The sequence below is a fragment of the Propithecus coquereli genome, unplaced genomic scaffold (assembly GCF_000956105.1).
Source record: "Propithecus coquereli isolate 6110/MARCELLA unplaced genomic scaffold, Pcoq_1.0 Scaffold686, whole genome shotgun sequence".
In the NCBI taxonomy this organism is placed as follows: Eukaryota; Metazoa; Chordata; class Mammalia; order Primates; family Indriidae; genus Propithecus; species Propithecus coquereli.
The window spans coordinates 337,545-362,312 of NW_012152907.1; the positions used below are offsets into that span (position 1 = coordinate 337,545).

Genomic DNA, 24,768 nt, shown 5'->3' on the forward strand with positions numbered 1-24,768 from the left:
CAGGAGTTCAACACCAGCCCGGGCAAAAGCAAGACACCTTTTTAAAAAAAAAAAAAAAAAAAAAAAAAAGGAAAATGCCCAGGACAGACATGGGATGGGATGCTCTGTGATTACAATTAGACAGAAAACATGCAAAGGTAAAAACATTGAAAAATAGTGCTGCAGGGGCCCAAATATGAGTGATTTTCCTCACCTTCATCTGTTTTTTAGAGGCTCTGCAATGTGGTTATATGAACTTTATAACGAAAGTTTGTAATTTAAAAAAAGGCACAAGTGAAACTATTCTATGATACTGTTATGGCGGATCCATGTCATTTTTCATTTGTCCAAACTCACGGGATGTGCAACACCGAGAGTGAGCCTAACATGGCTGGTAACGTGTCAATGCAAGTTCACTGGCTGCAACACGTGCACCCCTCTGGAGCGGGACGTCCACAGTGGGGAAGGCTGTGCTGGTGTGGGGGCAGGGGTGCAGGGAAACTCTCTGTACCTTCCACTCAATTTTGCTGTGAACCTAAAACTGCTCTAAAAAGTAAAGTCTATGTTAAAAAAAACTCTGCAATTAAAATTTCCATCAAAAATTGGAAGGGATGGGAATGATGATGTTGTGGGCAGCCCTGGCCGACTCACCTGGTGCACATCCCTCCTGTAGCCAGCGTCGTTGTTGCTGCCCCCGATCACGTACAGTTTGTCGAGGAGGGTCGCCATGCCGTGCCAGGCACGCCGCACGGGCCCATCGGCCAGACTGTGCCAGGCGTTGCTGCCTGGGTCATAGCAGTGTGTCTCTTTCAGGTAGTCCTCCCCTCTGCGGCCACAGGTGACATACATCTTCCCCTCCAGTGTCGCGCCTGCATGGGCATACACCTGCATGGAGTCACCAAGAGAACCGAGGCAAGAGGGCAGTGAGGAAGGGCAGCCAGGCAGTCTCTGCTAAGGCCACTCACCGCCCCACACCTGCCTGACATTCCTGACAATGCTTCAACTCTTCACTACTTCCCACTCCTCACATGGCGACGAGAATGCTCCCTGGATTCTCGCTGGACATACTGTCCCTAGTCATTGACCTCTGATCTCTTCCCAATAGGGGATGCATCTGCAGATCTAGAGATCAAAGGCAATCTTTGTCCCTCCTTTGCCCTAAAGGGAACATGTGCATGGAGGAACACCAAGAAAACCAGAACATCGTTTTCAGAGCCAGCCAGGCAGGAGGCCACAGCACTCTGGGACCACTGTCACCCTTTGTAGCCTCCACTCTCCCTTATTCTCACTGGTCAGGCAGTCCTCTAGGCCTGCTGTCCCTGTTTTCAAAATCTGTTTGCAAACAGTATCTACTGACACAAAACCCATGAAGTGGGGAGGAAAAGGGTGAGTCGAAAACTCAAAAGTCACTGCCATTTTAGTGACAGTGTGTGGGGGAGGAGAATATACACTGCTCTTGACTGTGGTCCTCAACTGTCTGGAAGCTGTCTACACCCACTCCGGTGGCTTTCTCCGCAGGGCCCAGCCGTGCACCTGTCACACTGGCCCTGCACCTCCAGGACCCACCTACTCATACCCAGCAGGCCAAGAGAAGGCCCCAAGGCAAGACCTGGTTATGTGGGGGGAGAGGAGCCCCTCGAGGTGTGGAGGCTCCAGAGCTGTATCACCAGGCCAGTCACTAACACTGAGGCTATGTGGTGGCACAAGAGGCTAGGGAGGAGAAGAGGGCAGCGGCCAGGCAGGATACACACCGAGGGTTTGGGTCTTCTCCCATCAATGGCAGTGGTCTGGGGAGGTGTTTTCTTTTTTAATTAAACTTTTCATTTTGAGGTAAGTGTAGTTGAAAGAAACAATACAGAAATCTTTTTGTTTTTTTTTCCACTGAGGCATTTTATGTGCAAGTATGTATTACATCCCTAGAAAAAGAATCCCTGAATTTTCCCTCCTGTGTGTTTTCTTCTTGCTTCTTCATGGTCCATGATGCCAGCTGAAGTTGTCATTACAATGAAACCAAACTGGCGGGATGGGAGCAGATTATTCTGCCATTTTTCTAGATCTTTGAGTTGCACATCAAATCTGGGGCTGATCACTCCACACTTGTTTAACCTGCCTGTGAGGTTCACAACAATTTTCCCAGCTCTGTGATCATCAATGATTTCAAATTCGCCAATGTAACCATGCTTCATCATCACAGTTAGAAACCGGACGATGACTTTGGAGCACGGCCTGATAAGAACCTGGCGTTTGCCTCTCTTTTCGGCATTGTTGATGCTCTTAAGAGCATCAGCCAGGACATTCACGCGCACCATTATGGCGGCACAGAAAGATGGCGGAAAGAGCCAGAAATCTTATGTGTCCTTCGCGCAGTTTCCCCCAATGGCAAGAGCTTATATAATTATATCACAATATCATGATGCTGACATTGACAAAGCCACAGAGCATTTCAATCACCACTACGATCCCTGGGTTGTCCTTTTAGAGTCACACCCACTAACCTCCCTGCCCCAACCCCCTTCCTTAAACCCTGGCAATCACCAATCTCTTCCACATTTCTACAACTGCATCATTTCAACAGTGTTATATGAATGAAATCAGTACATAACCTTTGAGACTGTACTTCTCCCCAAACTCAGGTTCTTCCAAGTTGTTGCGTGTACAGGTTGCATATGTCTAAAACCAGAAACTTTCTGAGCCACCAACATGGCAAAGAAAATGCTCATTAGAGCATTTCAAGTTTTTGGATTAGGAATTCTGAATTGGTAAATATAATGGAAATATTCCAACATCTGAAACTCAAAACATTTCTCCTCTCTAGCATTTTGGGTAAGGGATACTCAACCTGTACCAATGGCTGGTTACTTTTTATTGCTGAGTAGTATTCCATGTGTATCGACCACAGCTTGTTTAACCATTCACCTGCTGAAGGACATCTGATTTGTTTCCAGTTTCTGGCTACTACCAATAAAACTGCCATTAATATTCATGTACAGGGAAGCTTTCATCTCTCTGGAATAAATACCCAAAATGGTACCTGCTGGGTCATATGTAGTTGGAAGAAACTGCCAAACTCTTTTCCAGAGTGGCTATACTATTTCACATTCCCACCAGCAACGCAGCATGAGCGATCAGTGTCCTTGCAGACTCACCAGCATTTGGTGTTGTCACTACTTTTTATTTTAGCCATTCTAATAGGTGGTTCTCTAGCTGTGGCTTTAATTTGCACTTCCCTAAGGGCCAGTGATGTTGCACATCTTCTCATGTGTTTATCTGCTATCTGTAGATCCTCCTCAGTGAAATGTCTCTTCTTTTGCCCTCTTTCTAATGGGATTAATAATATTTGTGTGTGTTTTACTGATGAATTTTAAGAGTTCTTTATATATTAGATATCAGTACTAGTCCTTTGTTAGATATGTGGTTTGTAAATATTTTCTCTCACTCTATAGCTTCTTTTCATCCTTTTAACAGGGTCTTTCTCAGAGCAAAAAGTTTTAATTCTGATGAGGTCCAACTTAGCAATTTTTCTTTTTAATGGCTTGTGCTTTTAGAGACAAGTCTAAGAAACCCTTGCCTTAGTCCTAGATCCTGAAAATTTTCTTCTTTTTTTTTTTAAGAGACAGGGTCTCACTCTGTTGCCCAGGCTGGAGTGCAATGGCATGATCATAGCTCACTGCAGCCTGGAACTCCTGGGCTCAAGCAATCCTCCTGCCTCAGCCTCTCAAGTAGCTAGTACACCACCACGCTCAGCTAATTTTTAAATTTTTTTGTAGAGACAGGGTCTCGCTATGTTGACTAGGCTGATCTTGAACTCCTGGCCTCAAGCAACTCTCCCACCTCGGCCTCCCGAAGTGCTGGGATTATAGGGGTGAGCCACCATGCCCAGTTCCGTTATTTCTTTCATCAGCATTTTATTGTATTCAGCATTTTTTTTTTTTTTTTGAGACAGAGTCTCGCTCTGTTACCTGGGGTAGAGTGCCGTGGCGTCAGCCTGGCTCACAGCAACCACAAATTCCTGGGCTCAAGCAATCCTCCTGCCTCAGCCTCCTGAGTAGCTGGGACTACAGGCATGCACCACCATGCCCAGCTAATTTTTTCTATATATTTTTAGTTGTCCAGCTAATTTCTTTCTATTTTTAGTAGAGATGGGGTCTCACTCTTGCTCGGGCTGGTCTCGAACTCCTGAGCTCAAACAATCCGCCTGCCCTCCCAGAGTGCTAGGATTGTAGACGTGAGCCACCACGCCTGGCTGCTCATCTCTACAATTAAAAAAAAAAAAAAAAAAAAAAAAAAAAAGGCAAGACACATTGGTGGGACTCTGCATTTCAGGAGTCCCTGAGAACCCAAGTGAAAGAATGTGACACTGACAGCCTTTTCCCTCAGTTAATCACTGTCTGAGCATGGGTTCTGAGCTGGCAATACAGGTCTACACCCTCAACAGTCCTTGCAGACACCCTAAAGATTTCCTATGGTGGCTGCACACCTGCCTTTCCCAGGACCTGTGGACCCCCCTCTGCTCCTAGGAGGATACACTCTGCTGTCTGGCAGGTCTCCTACCTACCTCCCTGGCTGCTCCTCTACTAACTGACCTTTCACTGTCCTTGTTCCTCTGAGCCAATCACAACCACCGCCATGGCCAGATTACTATCACATGCTGCCGAATCTATCACATTTCTATCTCCAGTCTGAACCTTCCTGAGCCTCAGACTTCTCATGTCAAACTGACACCACCAGTTGGATGTCCCTAGCACCTCGCATTGCTCATGTTCTAGATGGAACCTTTCCTTTTACTCCCAAGCCCATGTGTCCTCATGGTAAGGGGCCTAGCCATCCACCCAGGTGCTCATTTCTGTGCTCTAGCCCTTTTGATTCCCCAAAAGGAGGTCAGTTTACCTCCAAATTCTACCCTGAATCCACCCATCTCCCCCCATTTCCATGGCTGCACCCCAGCACAGGCTGCCACCACCTTCTGCCTGGACCCTGTGACAGCCCAGGGGCTGCCCTGCTAGCTCTGCTCTTGCTCCTCAGACCTTCCTCTCCTTCCTGGCACCCACCATGTCCCCCTCCTGCTCAGAGCTGTGAGCCCCCCTCCTGCCCTGGAAGGTGCTTCTTCTGCAGACAGCCGCCTGTCTTCCTGCAGGTCTCAGTCTAATTGACATCTCCTCGAGTGGACCCTCCCCAAAAAGTCCCCCTGGATTCGTCCTGCCAGAGCCTCCTCCTGGAAATCCTTCAGTTCAGCTCCCTCTTCGTTTCCTTCATCCCACTTACCACAATTGTAACCACTTTACTGATTTGTTTGGTGGTTAAGAGGGGTCTCTCCTACAAGGGTGTTCTCTGCAATGGTGGCCTCTCCACCATGGGATGGGTCTTTGTCATTTCTTGTCACCACTTGGCACGTGGTGCTGAGTAGTTACTGAAGGAATGCATGCATGCATGCAGGAAGGAAGGAGCACTGTGCTCGTTGACGGCCAAGCCTGCCCCTCTGTGGCCAAGCTGTAGAACTGCAGCTTCCCCAGCAGCCCCAGACAAAGAAACAACTCAAGCCCCTCCCCCATCTGCCCAGGAGGCACCCCCTCCACCCTTTGTGACTCCTGGAATGGGATTCAGGAACCCTCCTTATCCACAGGGTCCCAAGGACCCACTGGTCTTTGCCATGCAAAATCTGCTTTCTCTGGGTTTGGGGTAGGGAATATCCCTCTACCAAAGAGGCTTCCTTCTCCCCAAGAAGCTGAGAAGCAAGGAGCAGGCCACAGCTCACAGCTGCCTACGAGACAAGAATCTGTGTGGGCTGTGGGAGTGACTCGGGTGACCTGGGTGGAGATAAGCCTCACCCACCAGGGAGACACCACCCCCAGCCCCCTGAAGTCAAAGCCTGTCCCTGGGGGCCTTGGGGAAGGGCGGGAGATAGTGGAAAGAGGTTCACAAAGGCCAGAGCTCTTGTCAAGCTCCCTGAACAAGTGCAGGCAGAGCCTGGGACCGTGTCTGCCATGTGTGGCCTCCACACCATCCTCTGCCTCTGGGATGCTCAGGGATCCCCGAAGGTGTGCCTGGCCAGTAGCAGGTACTCCACAAATGCCATGCCAGTGCTAGCAGGGCACATACCCTGTTCCTAGAGGCTTAGACCAGGGAAGTGGGGGGCCACCAAGGCCTTTTCCTTCCCTGGGATCCCATGTCTGGTTTTTGCACCAGGTCCAAGTACTCCAAAACCATAGATAAAAGACAGGCAGCTCCCTAAAGCATTACCTTTGCACAATGAGCATAATTTCAAATATCGTCAAATTGGAATAAACCAAGGAATTATGTAGGATGCACACGATTTTCTTTTTCTTTCTTGAGACAGAGTCTCACTCTATTGCCCAGGTTGGAGTAAAGATTTTTTTTTTTTTAAATACAAAAAATAAAACCTCAAGTTTTTTTTTGGCTCTGGAAGGCCTCTCCCTCCAGGGGGCCTGTCAGGGAGAGGTCTGAGGACAGGCCAGTGAGCCAGGCTGCTGAAAGGCATCACCTCTCTCAGGGTCCCTCCCATTTAACACCTTGGGAAACATCCCAGCTCATCTCAGCTGTGTAAATGGACAGATAAAGGGAAGGTTTCTGTCTGTGTTTGAATTAGAGGGTTAAAGAAGCCTATAGGGACCCAGGTGGTATGACAAGTCTCAGCACATGAGACTCGAGAGGTGGGTATAATTCTGAGGAATGGGGTCTGGATGCTCAATGAACCCTCTCCCCCAGGGCCCTTGGCAGAACCTCGGGGGGCCCCCACTGATGCATTCAATGCAGGATCTCTGGAACAACGTGGACTCTGCTCACTGGGCCTGACACCTGGGCCTCTCACTCTCTGCACACTCTGGGGAAGGCAATTGGGTAGGAAGGAGAAGGCGTCTCTTGGAGGGCTTCCTTACCTCCCTCTTGAGCGGGGCCACGTAGGTCCAGGAGTTGGTGGCAGGGTCATAGCGCTCCACAGCATTCAGGTCGTTGTGGTAGTCTCGGCCTGCAACAGCGTAGATGTACCTGCCCACAACACACACGCACAGGTCGGCGTGCTCCTGCTGCAGGGATTGGATCTGGAACCAGCGGTTGTGCCGTGGGTCGTACCTTTGAGAGGACATGAGGACGGCACATCACTAACCGCACAGGGAGCCTGCACCGCAGGCCCACGCCTCTTGCTCCGGCCGTTTCCACTTCTCCACAGCCTGGCCTGAACTCTCCCTAACTGCCCCCACACCAGTGCACACCAACCCACAGCCAGGCCAGCAGGCTGCTACAGACCTGAGTGCAGGAGTACTCACACACAGCCTGTAAGGTGTGGCTAGGAGTCCCCTGGGTTTCTGTCTGTGATGCTGGTTCCTTCCAGGTGTAACCTCTTGGGTGGCCTCTAGCCCACCCAACTGTCCACCCCAGGCTGTCCAACAGCTGTTCCTACAGCCACCTCCATTTCACCTGTCTCACCTCATGGTCTTCGTGGCCCTACCCCTACTCAGGAAGGCCCCAGGTGCAGCGTCTTGGGTGGATGGGTACATCGGCCCCTCCTCACTCGCCTCCTGGCCTTGAGCTTCCCTAACCCTTGAGAGGTCTGCTCAGGCGCATCCTGTGCACAGCAGCCATCATGCCTTTAGCCTTGTCGACAGCAGCCAGGTTCCTGTCACCCTCCTCCACCTCCCCTGCCATGCTGCAGCCCCCACAGCTTTCCTGACTTCCCCAGTGTGGGCATCCTCTCCACTCAAGGTCCTCCAGCCTGGACTGCAGGCTCTGTGAGGGCAGGGTCTGGTGGGATTCCAGGGACACCACCCCTGGCTCTAGGAGGAAAGATGCTGGGTTGGCTGCAGCAGGCCATGAGGCTGGAGGACTCTGGCCTGGGCAAGGTGGGCTGCTGGGCTGAGGGCCGCCTGGGAGGGGCCTGCAATGTTCGGCAGCCCAGGCCTGAGGCACGCTGGGGAGGGCAGGAGGGATGCTGAGCCACTGCTGAACCCAGTGACCCTCAAGCACTGCTGATATCAGGGCCACCTTCTGCCTCTTTCACAATAGATGCAGCTGTCCCACGTCACAGCCCTGCCTTCTCCCTCCTTCCCAGCCAACTTTTGTTAAAAAAAAAAAAAAAAGGCTGTCACCCATCGCCTTCTCCTGCTCTTGGAACCACACTGCAAATGCCCCCTCTTCCCCAGCCAACTCTACCTGGCTGCTCACATGTGCTCGGTGCAGCCCTGCACGCCCGTCTCTCTGCTCCCACCCACACCACCAAAATCCAGATGCCTGCGCCCCAGCACCCCAGGCCCTTCACAGCCCCTGTCCACATCCACCTTCCCAGACCTCCCAGCCTCGGGCTCTCCTCACTTCCTGGGGGTCCCTTTGGCCTCTTCCCTTTCTCTCCGGGCCCAAGGCCTAGCACTGTGCTAGGCCCATGAGGAGCATGAAGGCAGGTGTGCTGCTGGATGGACACAGACGATCACAGAGCCATGAGGGGCCCCTCTTTCCCTGACCCACTACCCAGGTACTGGCATCTGACCAGCTCCTGTTTCTGCAGCCTCCTTGCCCAACAGCCCACAGATAGTCATAGCCTCCTTCAGACAGGTGTTTTTACTTCTCCAAAGGAAGACCTACTCCAAAGAGAACAAGTCTAACTTCAACTGGCTCAGAAGAGAGTAAATAAAGTTGATTTTGGCCTGTGCCCTATGCTGGTCAGTGAAGAGATCAGTTTCATCCTTTGCCACAAAGCACAGTTGGCCTGCTCTGCAGCTGCTTCCTGCTGCCCTGCCACATGGCCAGCACTCCCCACCTCCAAGCCAGGAACAGGGAACAGGAGCCTCAGTAGGTGGGGCACCGGGAGAGAGAACAGACCAGGTGCGAATCCAGGCTCTGTCCTGTCCAGCGGCGTGTGCCTGGGCATCAGTTTTAATCTCTCAGTGTCCACTCAGCTCTCCACCTGTCAAATGAGGTGATATTACCTGCCTAGAAAAGCTATCAAGAGGGTTCGTACAGGACAAGCATAAAAAGGGTGCTTGTCAGCGTGTGTGTGTGTGTGTGTGTGTGTGTGTGTGGCAGGGGGAGGTTCCTAAAGGACCAGGGCTCATTTCTGTATTCCCAGATCTCAGTGTGGGCTCTGGCTCAGGGTAGATTGTGCACTGTCTGCTGAATGAATTAAACAAAGGAGTGAGATTACCAGGAAGGAAACCATTCATTCATTCCACCAACATTCGCTGGCCCCCGACATGTGTTAGGCACACTGCTCAGTGCTGGGCATCTAGAGGGACCCTCGAGAGGCCAGGGCTCTGCCTCCCACCGCAGGATGGGAAATAGGATAAACAGAGCAAACGAGTGCTTGATAGAACGGCAGTCATCAGGAAGGACATAAAGTGAGGTAAGGAGATGAGTGACCTGCTGGCCAGTGGGGTTGGGGAGGGCAGAGCTTTTCCAGCGACCAGGAGGCCCCTTGAGAAAGCAGCATCTGAGACCTGCGCGAGTGGGGGGCATGAGCCAGGGGGCAGTCTGGCTGGGCACCAGCAGTCCAGGCTCAGGGCACAGCACTCACGGAGGCCCCGTGAGCTGGCTGGAAATGGTGCGGTCCTGTCTTTCCTGTGCTCTGTCCCTTTATGTACACGTCTCCTGTCCCCTGTGTTCAGTCCAGCCCTATCAATGTCTGCAATTCCCACCAGAGTGAGACAAGACCCTCCAGGTGCTTACACTGGCTTCTTCTGGTCTCTTGCCCTCACAGCTTCAGAGGCTGTGCGCTTCACATTTAAAGAGACACACACCACACACTGACACAGCACCACACGTCAGTAAATTAGACATAAGCAAAGCTTTGCTGATTTCTTATTTCCCTACTGTGTCCTGTGTCCCATCGCTTCCTCTTTATTGGATTAATTTTCCACTTTATCAGAATAAATCTTCCAGTAGTATTTTTCTAATAAAAATATGCTTTCCTTTTGAATATAAAGATTTTCTAAAAAAATCTTTTTGGGGAAAAACACTATGATTGGATGTTTGTGTCCCACCAAATTCATATGTTGAAGACCTAACCCCCAATGTGATGCTATCAGGCAGTGGGACCTCTGAGCAGTGATTAGGTCATGAGGGTGGAGCCCCCATGATGAGGATTGGTCCCCTTATCAGAGGAAGAGACTAGAGATCTCTTTCTCCCCACCATGTGAGAACACAGCAAGAAAGGGCCCTTACCAGGACCGAATGGGCCAGCACCATGACCTTGGACTTCCCAGCATTAGACTGTGAGAAATGAATGTTTGTTTAAGCTGCCCAGTTTCTGGTATTTGTTACAGTAGCTGGGGCAGACTAGGGCAGTCGCTTTAATCCAGATTTTGGATCATCCTATTGTAAACTCAGAAGTGAACTCTAGAGTTGATATAAAAATGTTCTGGGGGTTCTTGAGAAATTTAGTGGACTGTTTTTCTTCTCTGTTTCCATAACTTAAACATTTCCATGACTAATTATACTTTAAATGTTTATTAACATTTTTTTTTAATTTAAATGCACTTTAAAATATTAATGGCCATGGAAATGCCTAAGAAAGAAACCAAATTATTATAATTGTTGCAGTTTTTGTATAAATACTTTAAGACATATCCTGGTGAATACTAACTCCACAAAATGCGAACCTAATTTACCACAAAATCTTGTTTTATTATATTCTAAAAGCCTCTAGGTTCTAAGGCTGGTGAATTATGAAAGGGGAAAGAGAAAGAACCAAACTCTTAGACCATTCAAATTAAGAGATTTACCTGGAAGTTTTGCGTTAACTGGGAGATTACTGAGGCCTTCCCTCTGCAGAGGTGACAGAGCCCCGGGTTAACCAGCAGCTGGCAGTGGTCCTTCCTGCCACCTCCACCCTGTGTCTGCTCCCTCGAGGTGGTCTTGCTAATTCCACCTGCCATTGTGATCCAACTCCCAGACTGGAGTTTGAGACTGTGCTTAATGATTATAGGGGCTAATACTAGCATTATCCAGAGTTTGGCTTTGCTCTCACAGCACACGTTTATAAGGAAATTCAGACGATTATAGTGAGTGAAACTGAAATAAATAGCTCATAATGGGGGACTGAGTACAGGGGCAGGCGGAGTCCCCAGCTATCACCCCAGGGACAGCACTATGGAAAAGCCCAGCCTCCCTGCTGGGCACACAGGCACCTCCACCTTCTGCTGAAGGCCACAGGCTGAAACACTCTGGAGAGATCTGCTTTCCAAGTCTGTGGGTTATAGGGAGGTCTGGCCTTGGCCCCCACAACTGGGAAACTGAGCCCCTAAAAAACAAGCTTCGAGGCTTGGCCAGAGTGAAACCCGAACCTGGTGTGGCCACACCCTCTGGGGACAGCATTTGATCAGGGAGGAAAGAAGGTAGTTGCTTCCTCTTTCCTGAACCCTGCCCTTCCTCATATTTAGTCACAACATATCATTGTCAACCTTTAAGCAGAAGTGGCAGTCTCTTCCCTGGTCAGGGTCACCTTGCTTCATTTCAAGTGGCATGGTCAGGTCAGACCCCACCCCCACCCTTACCCTAGGAGACCGAAACAAGAACAAAAACTCATCAGCCCTGATGGAAGTCACTGGCAATCTCTTTCTGTAGCCCCATCTTCAGCAAGCAGGATGGGGAGACTTCCCACATGCACCAACGTACAGTGGGGGCGGTCCTTGGAAATCTAATATTAGCTGAGACTATGGGGACTTGACCTACAGTTCTTTGCTCTGCCCAGTGAAATGGATTTGTAGGATCACAGATTAACCGATCGATAGAGCTGGAAGCATCCTGCAGACCTCAGCAGTCTACAAAACCTTCTTTCAGAAAACTGCCTCCTCCCAGGGGAACTTGTGCCCAGCACACAAGCTGACTCCAGGGCCAGGTGCAAGTTTGGCAAGGGGCTCAGCAGCAGGAAGCCTGCTCCACCACAGGCTGGTGGTTAAGAGAAGAAAGAGCAAAGCAGCCTGGCAGAGGAACAGAAGCTGAAACAAGAGGTGTCAAAGCTCACAGAGGGTAAGATGGAGGGATCAGCTATCCTGGCCAGCACTCTTCAGCTCCCAGGTCCTCTCCTTCTGGGCCGGGACTACCCCTCACGCCATGGGCCCCTCCTCTGCACAACGCACTCACGACACAGCCCCTCCCCAACATGGCCAAGTGGCAAGAGCCCAGGGTGAGAGGGCTTCTGGGAAGGGCAGGGGACACACAGGAGAGCAGGCCATCCAGGTGCCCCTTTCCCTTACCTCACTGCAGTCCACACTCCGACTTCACCTGGACTTCATTCCATGACACAGGTGTGCCCCCGACAAGCCACGACATTCATGTGAAAGGCTGAGGGGCAACCATGTCTTTGGTGATGCACCCTTGCATAACATACCCCTGACCAGCCCATCAGCCAACAACTCCCACACCCCAGTATCACCTGCAGACAAAGGGACCAGCAAGCACCCTGACTTACCTCCAGCATCGGGACTCGGCTCGGAATCCCTGGACATTGTTGTCTCCTCCGATCAAGTACACGAAGTTGTTGAGCACAGCAATGCCCTGGTTGGACATGCGGGGGGCCAAGGAGGCAGTGAAGTGCTTCCACTCTCCCAGCAGGGGGTTCAGGTACTTGGCCTGGTCACTGAGGACAGTGGATGGTGTGGAATGAATCCCCCCAAAGCCCACGACACACTGGAAGTCTGATCGCAGCTCCGTATGCGGGCCCTGCAGACTGGGTTGCAGGCTCTCGTTACGGTGGTACATGAGGGCACTGGCCACTGTGTCCCTCAGTGGGCTGGGGTCCAGCTTATCATGCAGCCGCTGGAGGACCTCGGCCTCCATCAGGGGAAACCGCACTGTCTCGAGGAGCTTGGGGGGCTCCTGCAGCGAGATCTGGTCGGCCTGCACCTGCTCCAGGCTGTAATGGTAGAGAAGGGCTCCCTCATACACCTCGGACTCGCAGGAGACCTCCAGGCGATTGCTGCTGAGGAGGGAGTAGACCTTCTCCAGAGGAAGCTGGCGGTACTTGTCAGTCCGCGAGAAGGCCACAAAGTTTTTGAGGATGTAGGTGTCCAGCTGCTCGGTCAAGCGGCTCAAGTCAAACAGCTCTGCCAGCCGGTAGACGTCGAGGATGTTCTCCTCATCCACCCAGGACATGAGGAAATCACAGCAGAAGTGGATAATTTCTGGGATCTGCAGAGAAAACACGACACCTGTTCAAGGCTGGGCTGGTGAAGAGCGTCTAGGGGCGGGAGACAGGATGGAAGCAGAAATACGGCCACTCGGAGGGGAAAGCAGAGCAGAAGCCCTCGATTGTCCCCAGCCTTTCCTGACACACTGCAGATGACTAGAGCTTACTGCAGACTGGGTTTGGAAACATACCAAGTGGGAGACGTGTGGCATGTTCTCAACCTCTCTGAGCCTCAGTTTCCTCATCTGTAAAGCAGGGATGGTTAAAATGGACAGGAACACACTGAAACTGAGAACATGCATAGTTGCTACCTGGCTCAGAGCAGATCCTTGACGCGTGTCAATTCCTTTTTAGATAAAAAGTACTGGCTCTCCAGAGAAACAGGGCACAGCACACATGATCCCCGTGTCAGATACCCTGGTTTGGAAGGAATCCCAGACTACCCCCACCCCACTCAGGGCTCCCCAAAAGAGTCTGCCTCTCCAACGTTGCTGGGTCTGAAAACACACCCAACTCTCTCCTCCTGCCAGAACTCCAACCTGGTTCCCCAGAAGCACCAGGGCTGCTGGCAGGGCGCTCCAGACACTTGCCCAGTACACGTCCGGGAACTTAACTCAGAATTCTTGCAAAGCAAGTAGGCCGTCCTGAGATCCCCGCCTGGGTCAAGACCCACTAGACTCCAGTGAGTGCATCGGTCAGGTGGCCGCATCTCCCCTTCCCCAACCCTGGGGAGGCACATAGGGTGGAAGGAGGGCAAGAGAGAGGACAGCGCTTAGGTGGGAGGGAGCCGGGAATGAGGGCATCCTGTGATCAGACAACCAAAGCATGGCATGGTAGGAGATAAAGGGAAGGGCCCTGGGGAAAACTGCCTGGGATAACAAACCAGGTGTTGATAAATTCTTTAAGAAAGCAGGATTTTAGAGTTTCTCTAGGGTCCCCCAGTGTCTGGGATGCAGTGATCTGCAACATTTTCCCAGCAGGCTTGAATCCAAACTGGGGCCTTGAACATTCCCAGGCACTGATAAAGGTATCTAGTTTGTTGCCCGGAACACTGAAAGAAACCAGACCCACCCTGAGCCAAGTTCCTTAAACTCTCACATAAACCCCATACCCTGACCCCTCATCTCTTCTCTTGCTGCCTATTGTGAGGATACATTGCAGCACTCTGTATATAAGTTTCCCTAATACATGCTTTGGACTGACCACCCTGGCTTCTTTCTTTGGAATCCCAGCCAGCCCATTTCAGAACAGTCTGGGGCACTCCCTTGTGGGAACTTCCCTGCCACTGATTTTTGGGGCAATTCCAGCCATGGGTTCAACGGGACAAAATGGTTTCTCTAAAAACAGGAACACCTGACTTACCCAGGATCGGCAAATTAACCACATACATAGAGTAATTTTGCTGATTGATACTTGAAGCTTTCATAACATTAAAAAATTTTTTATTTTGAGACAGAGTCTCGCTCTGTTGCCCTGGATAGAGTGTAGTGGTGTCCTCATAGCTCACTGTAACCTCAAACTCCTGGGCTCAAGCGATCCTCCTGCCTCAGCCTCCCAAGTAGCTGGGACTACAGGTATACGCTACCACGCCTGGCTAATTTTTCTGTTAGAAATGGGGTCTAGTAGAGATGCGGTCTCAGTCTTGCTCAGGCTGGTCTCCAACTCCTGAGCTTAAGTGATCTTCCTGCCTTGACCTCCCAGAGTGCTAGGATTATAGGCGTGAGCCACCGTGCCCAGCCAAAAAAAAATGTTTTTAACTCAAAAGACATCTAATGCTTGCTTGCCAGGTGACATCCTAAGGACTAAAAGGACATCTGCCAACTGTTGGACAGGTATTTGCCTACACAAGATGCCCCTAGGGTGCTTTGTTAGGCCCTGAATGTCTTCACTTGATCTTCCATTTTATCCCTTTCCAGGCACTTCTGCTTTGCCTCTTCTTCCAAAAATGCTACTTCTGGTTTGTCATGGGCCAGGGTCCTGAAGCCCAGGCTGTGGGCTGCATGTGAGCGCAAACAGCCCTGAGTAAGCCTCAGCAGCAGCTCCTTGAGAGGTCCCTGCTGCCTCACTTTCCCACTCTGTTTTCAGAGCAGCAGCCCCTCTGCCCAGTGCAGTCTCACAGGGGAACCAGCCTATGTGGGAAGGAGCCCCATGAGAGGCTCAGAGAAGGGAATATGTTTGCTTCAGGTGACCCAATGGGGATGGGCTTGCTGGGATTCAGACCAAGGCCTCTGGGGACACTGTGAAGAGTCTGATCCCAGGCCAAGTGCAGGGCACAGCACACAGAGCCTGAGCCACCAGCTATCACTAGCTATGTGAACAAACAAGATCTGGTAGGCCTATGGACTCAACACTGTTATGCTGAGTAAAACCTGCTTTAAAATGGTATTGCAGAGAAGCCCATTACATTAATAAACAAAGGGGGCTGCTGCCTCTGAGGCACTGGGGAGATGGCCCCGGACTCAGAAGCACCGGCCAAACCTGGGGGAAGAGACTGCAGGTCTCCATGCTGACTGCGGAGAGAGAGAAAACAGTGTTTAGGAAAATGATTTGGTGTCAGTGTGCATGATCAATGCAGGGAGGAGGAGAAAGCAGAAACGGAGAAATGGGAGGCCAGAGAGATGGCTACAAGCAATGTTGGCAAGGATGCCTTGTCCCAACTTGGATACAGGGAACGAACAATGCAGAAGGACTCGAGAAGCCCCCTAGGTTGAGCCCAGGGTGCTAACAGGACAGTCGCAGGGTGGGACCTCCAGATGCCCTGGAACAGGTTGGATTTCCTATGGCTTGAGTTTTTTTCTAATTGCCCCAAACATGCTTTCATCTGAAGAAAGGTCAGAATTATGAACTCAGCAGTGTTTTGTTTCACTTTCAAAAAATGTGGGAAGAAATGACTCTCAACTCAGACCAGGCTTCTGATGATAGTTCAATGGCACCTGCAGGGCCACCCCTGTGTAACTGCACCCACATCACTGAGATTCAATAGAATCTCCCAAATGTAATTCACACTATCAGAGCCTCAGAAAACTTTTTCAACTCCACAGAAAACAAGTATTTAAAGTTCAGTAACAGAAAGGAAAATGGTTCTCAAGAGATATTAATACAAGTGGCCAAGCACAGGGACAGGCAGAAAGGGCCTTGGCAGCAATGCTGGGGATGCTCAGCATCGCCAGACCCCAGAGCAAACGGGACATCCCACATGTGGCCTTGGGGCTGGCTCACTTGCTTATGTGCAGGATCCTTTCAATGGCAGGGAGTTAGGCCGAGGGAAGAAACCAGCAAATGAGCAGAGGGCAAAGGTAGAAGAGGAGCCTGGGCCGGGGGCATCCGGAGCAGCTGCACTCGAGCTCCCAGGGTATGACCCAGGCCTCCTCCCTGCTCTGTGGCCTCTTTCACTGCTCAGTGTCCTTGCCCTTCTGACTCAGCTTCCAGCTGAAATGCCACTGCCCTGCAGGCGTCCCGGGCATCATGGGGAACCCCATTTGGGTGTGGGTCTACCTTGCTCAAAGAGGTGAGCCTCACCTGAAGCTGGCAGGCAGCCACCAGTGTCTCCTGCACATTGCTCAGGCTGAGCTCTAGCTCGGAGGTGTATATGAAATGCAGGATTTGGCACATGGCGTTGTAGGATACACCGTGGATCAGGACCTCTTCCTGCTCCATCTCCTTCAATCCCCCAGCAAACATTCCTCTGCAAAGTGAAGAGACAAGAAAACGGAGTCATACCAATCAGGACACGAGTCAAGGCCACAGAGAGCAAGAGTGTCCAGAGTGGGGCCTGAGCATGGGGCAGGCTGACCCGTGCTGGTGCTGAGTGAATACCCTGCAAGTGGGAGCTGTTCTATTTGGATCCTGACCAAGTTTGGGCGGCTATCCTGGGAATCACCCTGTCTCCTTTTTCATGGGCCCAGCTGGTCCCAGGTGAGCCTTAGGAGGGCAGACTCACCTCTAATGCTTGCTTCCTGCTGCGCCCATTAGCGCAGTTCCTGAATCAGAGCAGCAGCAACTCCAGAGCACATTTCACAAGAATGAATGAATTGATGGGAAACAAGTAATAAAAGTCATTCCATTCAACATGTATTTATTCAGCTCCTACCAAATGCGAAGAACCATTCAAAGAGCAGAAGGAGTAACAGTGAAGTAAGCTGGTAAGATTCCTCAGTGTAAGTTTAATGCTACCAAAGGAAGACAGATGATAAGAAAGAAAAATTGAAAAAAGGAAATGAGGTATTTCAGATGGTGGATATGCCAGGAACTCAACAGGGCATCAGTCACTGGCTGGGAGTGGGGGTGGGCAGGGCAACGAGAAGGGGCAGGGACAGCACCCTCCCAGGGACTGAGACCTAAGGATGAGGCTGAGAGTCACATATGGCCAGCCAGGGGAGGGCGTCCCAGGTGGAGGAGACAGGTGCGCAAGTCCCGGGGCAAGGAAGAGCTTGGCACGCAAAGCAGCCAAGATGAGAAGGAAGTGAGCAGGACGCAGGACAAGGCCAAGCTGGCCCTGGGGCCAGGTTCTGCTACCTCTAGGGTAGGTACAGTCGGGACTGAAATCTGAGCATTATGAAATGCTGCTTCGAGGAATTCACACAGAGAGAGTGGTACGTGCTGCCTGGCTTTCAGACCTGGCTTTCAGGTGCTGAAGGAGGGGCCCCTGGAAGATGACCAGTTAGGCCAGAGCTTTCTGTGGGCCTGGAGGCTAGGGGTAACCCTGGCCCTGGGAAGTCAGTGTGGCTGGAGAGCACCAGTTGGGACAACCCTGGGGCACAGTGCGGAGAACCTGCCGACATGGCCGGTGTGGTGGCTCACGCCTGTAATCCTAGCACTCTGGGAGGCCAAGGTGGAGGACTGCTTGAGCTCAGGAGTTCGAGACCAGCCTGAGCAAGAGTGAGACCGTCTCTACTAAAAATGGAAAAAATTAGCCGGGCATGGGGCACACACCTGTAGTCCCAGCTACTTGGGAGGCTGAGGCAGGAGGATCGCTTGAGCCCAGGAGTTTGAGGTTGCTGTGAGCTAGGCTGATGCCATGGCCCTCTGGCCCAGGCAACTGAGAGTGAGACTCTGTCTCAAAAAAAAAAAAAAAAGAACCTTCCGACAGACCGAAGCTAGCAGGGCCTGGAAGGACTCTGGCTCTCTGCTGGGCGGAGCTGCTGGGCAGATAGGGACTTTCTACTAATGGGGGGAACCTGGGAGGAAAAGGACAGTCAGGAGTCCTCTGCTAGTACGGTCAGTGTGAGACGTCTGTGGGACATCCAAGTGGAGATGGTGATGAGGTGTTTGGAGGTAAGAGGCTGGAGGCTGGAGCTAAAGATTTAACACATTGACTGCTGTGTGAGTTGTATTTAATATATGCTAGTTTTGAGTCTGGGGCCTCGTGAAGCATACATAACTCACACACCCCTTTACCTATTGACAATTTAATTTTAAAAATGTGAATTAAATGAATAGAAGTAAATAAATTTCGTTTTTCTATTTATGTTTACCTTTAAATTACACTTAAGCCTGATAAATCAAGAAAAACACTTTACCCTTATGAACTATTTTTCAAGTTGTCACATTACTAATTCCCAAGTTTTTATATTACTTTTTATTGATGATGTAACAAATTTCTCGTTAAATTAGAAAGGACTGTTTTGTTTTCAAAGTTTTTATTCTATTTTCATAATAAAACACTGTGGCCCTAGGGTAAAATTTTTTTTTCTCATGTGCCAGTGCATGTGTTAAATATGACAGTCAGCAACACTGAGATGATTAAGAGTAGCTATTTTCACATTTTATTTATTTTTTGACTAAGTAATACATATACATGGTACCGGATTTAAAATATATAAAAGGTGGTGGTGAAAGTCTCCTCCTCTCTGCTCCCAGCCATCAGTCAGTTCCCCTCCCGAGGGCAGCGCTATTCCCAGGGCAGTCATATTCTGCATCTTATGTTGTTTTTACTTAAGGATACGGCTTGGAAACTGATCCATGCCCATGTACACAGGGCTGCCTCACTCTTTGCAAAGGCTGTAGTCACTTTTTTTTTTTTAACAGACAGGGTCTCACTCTGTCGCCCAGGCTAGAGTGTACTGGCATGATCACAGCTCACTGTAACCTCCAACTCCTAGGCCCAAGCCATCTTCTGGGCTCAAGTGATCCTCCCACTTCAGCCTCCAGAGTAGCTGAGACTACAGGTGCATGCCACCATGCCCAGCTAATTTTTAATTTTTTTTTTTTTTTTTTAGAGATGGGGTCTCAATATATTGCCCAGGTTGGTCTCAAATTCTTGGCCTCAAATGATCCTCATGCCTCAGCCTCCCAAAATGCTGGGATTATAGATATGAGCCACTGTTCCCAACCTAAATCTTTTAAAATAAAAAATTTTTTAAAAGAGAAAAAGGAGCCCAAAAGGAAAATAAAATATATATCTACTCCTTTTTTATTGTTTCTTTTTTTTTTTTAACCAAACATAGATGTTTAATTCTTTATTGTATGCTTACTACTTTTCAGTAACTCAGAAATTATATCAAAATAAAAACTTGAAAAAGGAAAAATTTTAAAAAGATGTTTACACCTCATACCCATTAGGATGGCCACTATTAAAAAAAATAGAAAATAACAAGTGTTGGTGAGGATGTGGAGAAACTATAACCCTTGTGCATTGTTGGTAGGAATGTAAAATAGTGCAACTGCTATGGTGGTTCCTCAAAAAATTAAAAATAGAATTACTATCTGATCCAGCATTCCAACCTCAGGGTATACAACCAAAAGAATTTGAAAGCAGAGTCTCAAAGAGATATTTGTACACCCATGTTCACAGCAGCACTATTCACAATAGCCAAGAGGTAGAAGCAACCCAAGTGTCCATCAATGGATAGACAAAATATGGTGTATCCATTCAGCCTTAAAAATGAAGGAAATGTCACATGCTACACCATGGATAAACCCTAAGGATATTATGCTAAGTGAAATAAGCCAGTCACAAAAGGACAAATGATGCATGATTCTACTTAAGAGGCACCTAGAGTAGTCAAATTCATAGAGACAGAAAGTGGAATGGTGGTTGCTGGGGGTTACCTATTTGTAAGATGAAAAAGTTTCAGATTTATAAGATGAAAAAGTTCTGGGTTTCAGAGATTTGTTTCACAATGTGAACAATATGTAACACTATTGAACTGAATGTTAAAAAGGTTAAGATGGTAAGTTTTATGTTGTGTTTTTTTTAAATCACAATTGAAAAAAAAAGATGTTCACCAAGTACCCAGCAGCAGGGGGCTGATCAAATAAGTGGAGGGCACAGCACAGAGAATGAGGGCTACCTCTACTGCTGGTACCTGGGGTCTTCGGGATATTACAAGATACAGAATCACACACCAGTGTGCTGCCTCCGACGTAAGGTGAAGGAGGGAAGAAACATTTCCAGTGTCAGCTCATTCAGGCACCTGATCTCTCACACAAACCCTTAAAGACTGGTGTGTTTCAGAATTCAGGTTTCAATGTGAGAAATACTGTACATATGCCATATAGGATGTCACACCCGTAGGACCTGGGTCAGAACCTCATATTCAAACACCTTAATATTTCCAAAACAAAATGTATAAAGACTCTCACTAAGTAGGATAAAAAACATAATTAGCTTTGTATCGGTTTGGGGTAGGCTCTGTGGTTTAATGAATTTGTACCAAACTGATTTTTTTTTAATGTTTAATTTAAGGCTGGGTGTGGTAGCTTAAACCTGTGATTCTAGCACTTTGGGAGGCTGAGATGGGAGGACTGCTTGAGGCCAGGCTAGTCTGGTCAACATAGTGAGACCCCCATCTCTAAAAAAAAAAAAAAATCATCCAGGTGTGGTGGCTCCAATCTATAGTCCCACCTAACTCGGGAGGCTGAGGCAGAACGATGGCTTGAGACCAGGAGCTCGAGGCTGCAGAAGCTATAATTGTGCCACTGTACTCCAGCCTGGAAACAGAGCGAGACCCCATCTCAAAAAAAAGTTCAATTTCATATTTCAAAAGAGTTTTTAGGGGAAAAAAAGAAAAAAAAAGTTCGATTTCAGAGCTTTTGGGGTTTCAGAATTGTGGACTAGTAGTTACAAAAAGAAAAGTGTATACATGAACGGGAACGTTTAAAAACTAGTTACCATGGGGTTGGGGAATGTGGTGGGAGGGCAAGACAAAATGATACTTCACTGGGAATCCCTTTTCACCTACTCAAAATGTTTTTTAACTGTGAGAATGGATACTGAAGGTAATCATGAGCCTGCTCACGCGTCTGCAGATATGCTATATACACGTATGGAGATATATGCTAGGTTGCTATTGATCAGTTAATGCCATGCACTGTAAGAAAGATTCCTTAGCATGGAACTAATCTTTCCTTTCAAGAACAATGCCCACCTGGGCTGGGAGCTACTGCTCTGAAAGTTCTATTAGGCATGGTGGCGCTCCACGTGCCAGGGTCTCACTGAGGATTTTCACACGGTCATTTGTAAATGAGCTATAGTTTTCTTCCTGTGTTTTGGCTGTCTGTCCAATTTTGACACCAATGTTATGTAACTTCAGTACAACATTTTGAAATCTTCCTTTCTTTTTCTGAAACCGCTCTGAAAAAGTTGAAATGGCATTGGAGTCTGCTCCTAAAAGGCACAGCTACCCTGGGGAACACCTGGGCTTTGTGCTTTTGTGGGGAATATAATTTTTTCTCTCTTTTGGGGGGAAAGTGCTATCAATTTATTTTTCTGTAAAACCATTAATTGTATCCAAAATTTAAAAATCACAAGCACTGAGTTGAGAAAAGTAGTCTTTTACAATTCACAGATGGTATGAAAACTAAGGGAGGAACAAGGTGATCCAAGGAGGTTGTATAAAAAGGATAGAGCCCGAGGCCGGGCGCAGTGGCTCACACCTGTAATCCCAGCACTTTGGGAGGCTGAGCCAAGGCGGATTGTTTGAGCTCAGGAGTTCGAGACCAGCCTGAGCAAGAGCGAGACCCTGTCTCTACTAAAAATAGAAAGAAATGAATTGGACAACTAAAAATATATAGAAAAAATTAGCCGGGCATGGTGGCGCATGCCTATAGTCCCAGCTACTCGGGAGGCTGAGGCAGAAGGATTGCTTTGAGCCCAGGAATGTGAGGTTGCTGTGAGCTAGGCTGACGCCATGGCACTCACTCTAGCCCAGGCAAAAGAGTGAGACTCTGTCTCAAAAAAAAAAAAAAAAAACAGACCCTGCATCTCAAAAGCAACTTCTGTTCTTCACAAAATAATTCAAATAGTGTCCATACTGTCCTTTTCAGGAGGAGTGGTCTGACAGTCACAGTCAGCATGGCCTGAAGGGCTGCGATGGGGAGCCCAGGAGGTCCCACAGGCTCCACAACTGCCCTGCCAGCCTCTCCTCACAGGCCCTAAGCCTCCCTACAGGTGGCTCTCAGCTCCCCACCCTGCCCACTGTCCTGTATGTCATCTTAAAGCTTATTAAAAGCCTCAGCCGAACCACCCAGTGAACTGAAAGGACTCTGCTGGCCCTGGACATGTCTGCATCAAGCCACCACTGGGTCATATTCTCCATAAACTCCTGAAGACAGGAGGCACTTAAATCATAATGAAATATTTTGCTCAATAGTTCCTAAAGTCAAAAAAAAAAAAAAAAGAGAGAGAGAACTACAACCAAGCCTTGATGACAAGAATTATCAAAGAGAATCAGGACTGGAATGACCTGGGTTTTTTGTCCCATGTTGCCCCTGCTGGGAGCCATGGGAGGCCCTCACTCCTTCTAAGCCTCATCCTACCTATGTGAAATGAGGTTGGGAGACCACCTCCTGGGGTGCAGAGTGGTACACGCAATAGGGGAGATGGTGTACTGATTTGCTATTGTTTGAGTATCTATGTGACAACAACGTGGTAGGCACTAAGAATAAGAGAGAAATTTCAGCCCACTGGGTGAGACAGACAAGCCACCAGTTCCTCCTAATGTGCCAAGTGCTAGGATGCGGACACATAGGAGGCCATGAGAAACACCACAGGGGCCACGGAGCCCACTGGGAAGGCCAGAGGCTAATACCTGAGGGTTGAGAGGTGTGAGCCAGAATGTGGATGCCCAGGGAAGGGGCTATGCTAAACATCATGTAGCTGTGCAGACGATGCATATACAGCAATAATCACCTGGCCTCAGGCTTCAGCACCCATGGGGTCCCAGAGGAGTGACCAGGGCTGATGTGGCCCTTCTAACCTTCCACTGGCATCACAAGAAGAGGGGGAGTGCTGAAAGACTTAGGGGTAAAATGTCATAGTATCTAAAAAAGGGTGTGTATGTATGGAGAGAGAGAAAGCAAATGTGGCAATATGTTAACAACTGATATTCAGATGTTCATCATACTATTCTTTTGACTTTTTCACAGATTTGAAAATTTTCAAAGTGAAAACATTCGGGGTGAGGATGGAAGCCAGAGCAATGTAAAAAGAAAATCTGTTTTACACCAAGATACTGTATTTGCAGCAGCAAACTCATTTTACAAAACACATTACGAGTAAAGCCAAGCATGGTATCTTTCTAAAAAAGAAAAAAGAGAACATGCCCAAAAGATGGGACTACTGAAAGAAAAACAAACTCTAGGACCTCTTCTGTCTTGCACACTTGTTGACCAAGTCGCCACAATCAGCAGCGGGGGAGGCTCTTGGGTGAGCAGGAGACCAACCACTGTCAGTGCCACCACCATTTTTTTTTTAAATTGCAGCATATTACAGGGGGTACAAATGTTTAGGTTACGTATATTGCCTTTGTCCCATCCGAGTCAGGGATTCAAGCGTGTCCATTCCCCAGACAGTGCATACCGCACCCATTAGGTGTGAATATACCCATCCCCGCCTACCCTGCCACCACCTTTACTACTGGAGCTAGGATTACCTGTGTTATTTTCCTTATAAAAACATGTGTAGGGAACTTACCTGAAGTAATCGCAGGACGCAGCCAGCAGGATGCGATGGGCCTCGATGTGTCTGCCCTCCACCACCAGGACAACATCGAAGAGGATCCCACTGTCCCGGAGAGCCAGCAGCCCCCGGAGCAGGGCCTGGGAGTGCTGTGTGCTGCGGTAGGTGTTGTTGATGCAGTGCTGGGAGGGCTGTGCCGGCAACTTGCATAGCTGGGTGAACTCCTGCTCCTCTGCCATCCTGATAGCCACAAGACTCCTCACCACTGCGGCCCGTCAACTGGCAAGACAGGGGACAGGGAGTGAGCAGGCAGACAGCACCCCCACCATGCATGGGCTGGTGGCACCTGCTGCTCTCCATACTCCTGTGCCTCCCACTAGCTCACCTGTGTTTTCCCTGGGATCCCAAGCCCCCTAACTCCCTCTCACCTCCCACGTCTGGTCCAATTTGGCCTTCTTCCTGATGACCTGTATCCCTTCATCCCCAAGATCCTTCATCACATTTTATTTCCTTCAGCATCACAGTCAAACAGAAAGGTTTTAGGAGATAGACTGACCTGGGTTGAAGCCCAGCTCCACCATGGACTTACAATATGACCAACCTGAGAAGCCTCTGGTCCCTCATCTGTAAAAAGGGAGATAAAGTAGCCACCCCATTCGGGTGTTCTAAAACTGGTAAAATAATGAAAATAAAGCACCAGCACACACCGGGTTCTCAAGAGCTCTTCCTCTCTCCCATTGAGAGAGAACAAAATTGGGCT

General features: G+C 49.1%; 1 protein-coding gene across 1 annotated transcript in view; it reads right to left on the bottom strand.

The window, feature by feature from the left end:
• Positions 1-24,638, bottom strand: part of KLHL22 (kelch-like family member 22) — a 27,291-nt gene extending 2,653 nt beyond the window's left edge. The window contains exons 1-5 of the mRNA XM_012660881.1: positions 24,024-24,638; positions 16,628-16,793; positions 12,392-13,110; positions 6,873-7,065; positions 631-864 (exon numbers count right to left, since the gene is read on the bottom strand). Of these exons, the coding sequence (XP_012516335.1) occupies positions 631-864; positions 6,873-7,065; positions 12,392-13,110; positions 16,628-16,793; positions 24,024-24,247 (1,536 nt within the window). The 5' untranslated portion in view covers positions 24,248-24,638. The remainder of the gene's footprint in view (positions 1-630; positions 865-6,872; positions 7,066-12,391; positions 13,111-16,627; positions 16,794-24,023) is intronic.
• Positions 24,639-24,768: the final 130 nt, after the last annotated feature.